This window comes from Leopardus geoffroyi, chromosome A2 (assembly GCF_018350155.1).
Source record: "Leopardus geoffroyi isolate Oge1 chromosome A2, O.geoffroyi_Oge1_pat1.0, whole genome shotgun sequence".
Taxonomy (NCBI): domain Eukaryota; kingdom Metazoa; phylum Chordata; class Mammalia; order Carnivora; family Felidae; genus Leopardus; species Leopardus geoffroyi.
The window spans coordinates 89,430,227-89,436,226 of record NC_059331.1 but is presented as its reverse complement, the minus strand read 5'-3'; the positions used below and the strand labels follow the sequence as shown (position 1 = coordinate 89,436,226).

The 6,000-nt window shown below is 37.1% G+C and overlaps 1 protein-coding gene across 9 annotated transcripts in view; it reads left to right on the top strand.

The window, feature by feature from the left end:
- Positions 1-6,000, top strand: part of SEMA3D (semaphorin 3D) — a 200,851-nt gene that overhangs the window by 159,922 nt on the left and 34,929 nt on the right. For all 9 annotated transcript variants that reach the window (XM_045494651.1, XM_045494650.1, XM_045494658.1 and 6 more), the window contains one exon: positions 239-383. In XM_045494651.1, the coding sequence (XP_045350607.1) occupies positions 239-383 (145 nt within the window). The remainder of the gene's footprint in view (positions 1-238; positions 384-6,000) is intronic.

Below are 6,000 nucleotides of genomic sequence, written 5' to 3'. Positions count from 1 at the left end.
TTCCATTGCATGCTTGCTTAGCTTACTACAATCATCTGTAAGGTAACTGCTGTCACACTTCTTTCAGGCTTGCTTGCTTATAAGCTCCTTAAGGACATATACACACATTTTGTCTGCAGCACCTATCAAATGGAATGTGCCGCATTACTTTGTCCACACACCTGGTTATAATATGTGCTCAATAAATGTGCATTGAGTGATGTACAATGAATGATTGGACCATTCTGCTTTTTTTCAGCTCCATCTTCAAAGGCTCCGCTGTTTGTGTGTACAGCATGGCTGACATCAGAGCAGTTTTTAATGGTCCATATGCTCATAAGGAAAGCGCAGACCATCGTTGGGTGCAGTACGATGGAAGAATTCCTTATCCCCGACCTGGCACTGTATGTATCCAACTTAAAAATCACATTATTTTTATAAGCCCATATCCTCTTTCCAATTCTATTATAATAAACTATGCTCATTCACCACAGCAACATGTGCTGTGCTTTTGAAAATACCTATTATTTATTTACAGTCATACATTAGCATTTCCATCCTTCATTGGAACTTAACTTTTTTTTCCCCCTTTTGAGTAAGAGCTTTAGATACTACAGGAAACAATGATTATATCATAAGGATCAGGCTATGCTGAAAATATAGTGCCCATCCTTAATAAGTCTACAGAATCATCAGAATGATTCAATATGTAGAATGACAAATATTTCAAGTTAAATGAAAATGCCAAATAAATATTTATTTCCCACTTACAGCTCTGTATATAGGTAGAGTCTTTGGGTCCTTGTTTCTACTTTAAAAGACAACATCAATTCCAATAGTTCATGTATTTCTTTATTATGTTGCATCTGTTAAAAAAAAAAAAAAGACTTTGCAGTGTGAAATCTGTATTTGCATTATAAATGGCAAGTTTTTGTTTTGTTTTGTTTCGTTGATGTGATTAAAACAGTTTAAGTTATTTAAATATTTTAAGGTTGGTTAATTGATAAAATATAAAGAAATACATGCTCTTTTTTCCACTTAAGATTCAATATGAATATTTCTACCAGGAGCTCTAAAGTATTCCTCAAAATCTCTGAGAAAAAGTATTGACTTAATCCAACCAATTCTACTGAATTTTGTCTTTTCATATGTTTGTCCTTAAACAGGAAACAGTTGGTAACCAGGCTTTTTCAGGCTTTCTCTTTTCATCTTCCTGTTACATAACCTAATTAAATTTAGGAAACACACTTTAGAACTGTGACTATTTTCCCTTTCGTAATTCCTCAATAGAAATACGTTTCAAATATGTTTCCTGGACTGACTATAAGGTTATCACACTTCGATGGAAAAATTATTTTGCAAATAATGTGATTTCCAGGATTCAGATTTTTAATTTTCTTTGAACATCAAAATTATACTTGTCTTATTAATTTCACAGTAATGTAAGGTGTAAGTTACAGTGTGCGGATAATATTCTGAAGGTTTTACAAATCTTAACTTCATAAGGATTCTAAGAAGCAAGTGCTGTTGTTATTAATGCCATTTTACAGCCACTCATTTTATGCTACTCAGCATCAGGCACAGAGAGGTGCAGTAACTTGCCCAAGGTCACAAAATCGACTGAGTAGTGCACCTGAGTTTTAAATTCAGACACTCTGGCAGCAGAGTCCAGGCTCTTAGAATTTGTACTATGATACTATATTAAAAATTTTTTTTGTCTCAAATTATATTTATTTTCTTCTTCTGTAGAATATCTTTTACTGCATATATATAGTATATATGTATATACTGAACATATAATAGTATGTTTATGATAGACTACATTTATTAAGTATATATGTAGTGGATATATATGTAATGAATCTATGTAGGATTTCAACTGCTGTTATATATATTTGGGGCCTTTTGTGAGGAGGACAGTTAAAATTCAGAGGGGATTTCTAGCTGGGGAAATTCCACCATCCTAGGATGATGGGGTTAAGTATCATGGACTATCACATTCTCAGCCGTTTCTACATGAGTTTGTTTGTTTATTGAGAGAGAGAGAGAGAGAGAGAGAGAGAGAGAGCAGACATGCACTCGAGGGAGGGGCAGAGGGAGAAGGAGAGAGAGAATCTTAAGCAGGTTCCATGGCCAACTCAGAGCCTGATGTGGAGCTCAATCTCACAAAACGTGAGGTCATTACCTGAACTGAGATCAAGAGTTGGACTCTTAACCAGCTGAGCCACGCGGGTGTCCCTCTTTTTAACAATAGAAAAGGAAAAATAGTAGCAGGCATAAGAAAGTGCCATTTAACTGAGTTATTCCTTTATGCTTACTCAATGTCAGTGTTCCTCAGGAAATTCCTATGCTTTTTAAAATATGTGAACATATTCACATCTGTAGCAAAGCTTTGAGAATTACATCTTATAACTACAGACAATCCCCAACTTAAGTAGTTTTGACTTCTGATTTTTTTGACTTTATGATGGTGAGAAAAGGATCCACATTCAGTAGAAACTATACTTAGAATTTTGAATTTTGGTCTTTTCCTGGGCTTGCCAGATGCAGTACGAGGGGCTCGTGAAGCTGAGCCTGGCAAAAAGTCGCAGCTTCTGGTAGGCCACATCATCGCAAGGGTAGACAAAAATACACTTGAAATCATTCTGTTTTTCACTTTAGTACAGTTTTGAATAAAGTACATGAGATACTCAATCCTTCTTTATAAAATAGGCTTTGTGTTATGTTAGAGGAGTTTGTCCAACCGTAGACGAATTCAAGTGTTCTTAGCACATTGAAGTTCAGCTAGGCTAAGCTATGATGTTGAGTAGGTTAGGTATAATAAATGCACTTTTGCCTTATGATATTTTCAACTTACAATGGGTTTATGGGGGCATAATCCCATTGTAAGTCAAGGAAGTTCTATAAACTCATTCACGGCCCGAAATTGGGCCAGTATTGGTAAAGGAGATGGAAAGAGGCTCCAGAAAGACTCCAGCAGAACAACATTCTCGTTGATCAGGAAGTTTATCTCCTTGTTATAGAATTTAGAGATGCAAAAACGACTATCGTTGGGGTGCCTGGGTGGCTTAGTTGGTTAAGCTTCCAACTTCAGTTCAGGTCATGATCTCACAGGAAGTGAGTTCGAGCCCACATGGGACTCTGTGCTGACAGCTCAGAGCCTGGAGCCTGCTGTCTCCCTCTCTCTCTCCCCTTCCCCCACTTGTGCTCTGTCTCTCTCTCAAAAATAAGTAAACATTAAACAAAAAAAAAGCGACTCTCATAATTATTGGGAGAAGCTTTTATTTTGCATTATACTTTTGGTTACAAGTGGGTTTCTTTCTCCTTGGTCTGAAGTGGGTAAGACTGGGATCAAACTTAGCTCTACTTGACTCCAAATCAAATGCCGTTAACCTCCACAGCACTCTACCTTCAATGAGATCAAAGCGAATAACCAAACTGAACCCCACACTGTTTCCCCCGGGACTGATCTGCTCCCTGCACAAATAATAATGCCGTTTTGCAACCTTACTGCGCTTGTCATTTCTTTTCTTGTAATTCTGGGGACACATCTTTGACTTTAATAAAAGCACTGCTGAATAATTTGCTGGCTACGAAACGTCAGAATCTTTCCTAAAAGCCACTTTACGCTTAAACCTGTTAAAATAGATTATTTGAAAAACCTCCTTTGCGTTTACGTTTCCTCATGTTGTTATCCAGATTGCTTCTAAAGTTGTGCTCCCAGCAGGGCCTTCTGCTGACATTATCACTGAGAGAAATAAACACGAAGACTCTCAGGGTGCCACAGCGACTTTAATTTTCTAGTTTTTGACAGAATCCTGTGCTTCCTGTGACAAAAAGTCAAACCTAAACTCCTGGCCTTACTATGATATCATTACTCTCTACAATGTCAATAAGCCTGGAAACTCGTGAATGACAAGGACACAGTCACAGAATCCCTTCACTTCAAGGGATTCTCCTGCCCTCTGGTGTCCAAACTGAATCTCTGAACAAACTGTATTTTGTTCAGGTGGACTTTTTCAACCGTTATTGAACTTTAGGCCTTGAGAATAAGAAGTTGCAAATGAAATAAAATATGGCAGAATCCACAATATAGCAGGTAGTAGGGGTCAAAAATGGAAACCAAGCTGAGGTCAGGCCAACGGTAGCAGGCTGCTCGAAACCTCAGAATCGGAGGAAGATTTTTAAAGGCAGATTTCATTTTTGATATTTGACTTATTATTAAAAGGTTTACTTGGTAGTTTTATTCTGTGTTGATAAGGAAATTTATAATGTATGCCTAAGTGTCAAATGTTGATAAATGTTTACTTGAAAGGGAGTTTCAGTTTTTAAACCATTCTCTTATCAAAAAGGTGAGAAAGTGCTTTAAAAATTGCTTCTTGTGGTAAGAACACTTGAGGTGAGATCTATGCTTTTAACATATTTCTAAGTTTATGAATACAGTATTGCCTGTAGATAATGTTGTGCAAAAGATCTCTAGAACTTCTTCACGTTGAATAAATGAAATTGTATACCATTAATTAGTGACTTCTTACATTCCACTCCCCTTAGCCCCTGGTAACCACAGTTTTATCTTTGGCTTTCATGAGTTTGAATATGTATATAAATGGAAGTATGTAATTGTTTTAAAAATTTTTTCAAAGTTTATTCATTTTTGAGAGACAGAGACAGAGCACAAGTGGGGCAGGGACAGAGAGACAGGGAGACACAGAATCTGAAGAGGCTCCAGGCTCTGAGCTGTCAGCACAAAGCCTAGTGCGGGGCTCAAACTCACGGACTGAGAGATCGTGATCTGAGCTGAAGATGGATGCCTAACCGACTGAACCACTCAGGGTCCCCATGTAGTTTTGACCTTCTGTGACTAACTTACTTCACTTAGCGTAATGTCTTCTTTGTTCATCTACATGGGCACCTGTTGAAGGATCTCCTTTTTTTTTTTTTTAAGACTGAATAGTATTCTATTGTGGGTATATATCACTTTTTTCTTTTTCTTTTTTTTTTTTTACCCATTCATCAGGTGATGCACATCTAGACTGTTTCCACCTACAATATAAATAATAGAACTAGCATATGATCTCACTTCTGGGTATTTATCCAAAAGAATTGAAATCAGGATCTTGAAAAGAGATTAGCACTCCCATGTTTATTGCAGCCCTATCACCATAGCCAAAATGTGGAAAGGACTTGTTTTTGAAGTTCAAATATTTAAGAAATGTCTGTTTCACTATTCTCAAATCATTTTGGTGCAGTTTTTGACTATTTCTAAACCTCTAATGATGAAAAAAATTCATTTTTAGATTCCATTTTCCCCGAAATACTGCTTTTGCTGTTAAATGTTTTAGCTTTACTTTCAAAGGTTGAAACCTACACATGAATTTCCCAACTAAGTTTCCATTTTATGGTGAGGAGCAAAACAAAGTAGTTATAGGCCCTCTTCTAATTCCATTACTACAGGTGCACTGAAGTCACATGCAATATCACATCTACTAAACTAACCTCCTTGTACCCATTTATTGCCCCTCATATCCTGTAAAAACTTGACTAAAATTCTTAAATCTCAAAGAATCCCTGAATAAACATCTCTCCTTACCAATTCTATTTTAGGAATTTAGATCTTCAGAAAAATTTAAAATATCTTTTTCTTTTTATCCATGTATCAATCAGCCATTTAATTTTTTTTTTTTCAACGTTTATTTTTATTTTTGGGACAGAGAGAGACAGAGCACGAACGGGGGAGGGGCAGAGAGAGAGGGAGACACAGAATCGGAAACAGGCTCCAGGCTCTGAGCCATCAGCCCAGAGCCTGACGCGGGGCTCGAACTCACAGACCGCGAGATCGTGACCTGGCTGAAGTCGGACGCCTAACCGACTGCGCCACCCAGGCGCCCCAATCAGCCATTTAATTTAACGGACCTGCTACAAAACATTAACATTGTTTTAATGTTAAGTGATTTTTCAGCTACCACCACCAAATGTAAAATAATTAAATCTCTCTTTCTATAACATTTCAAATCTTTGCCT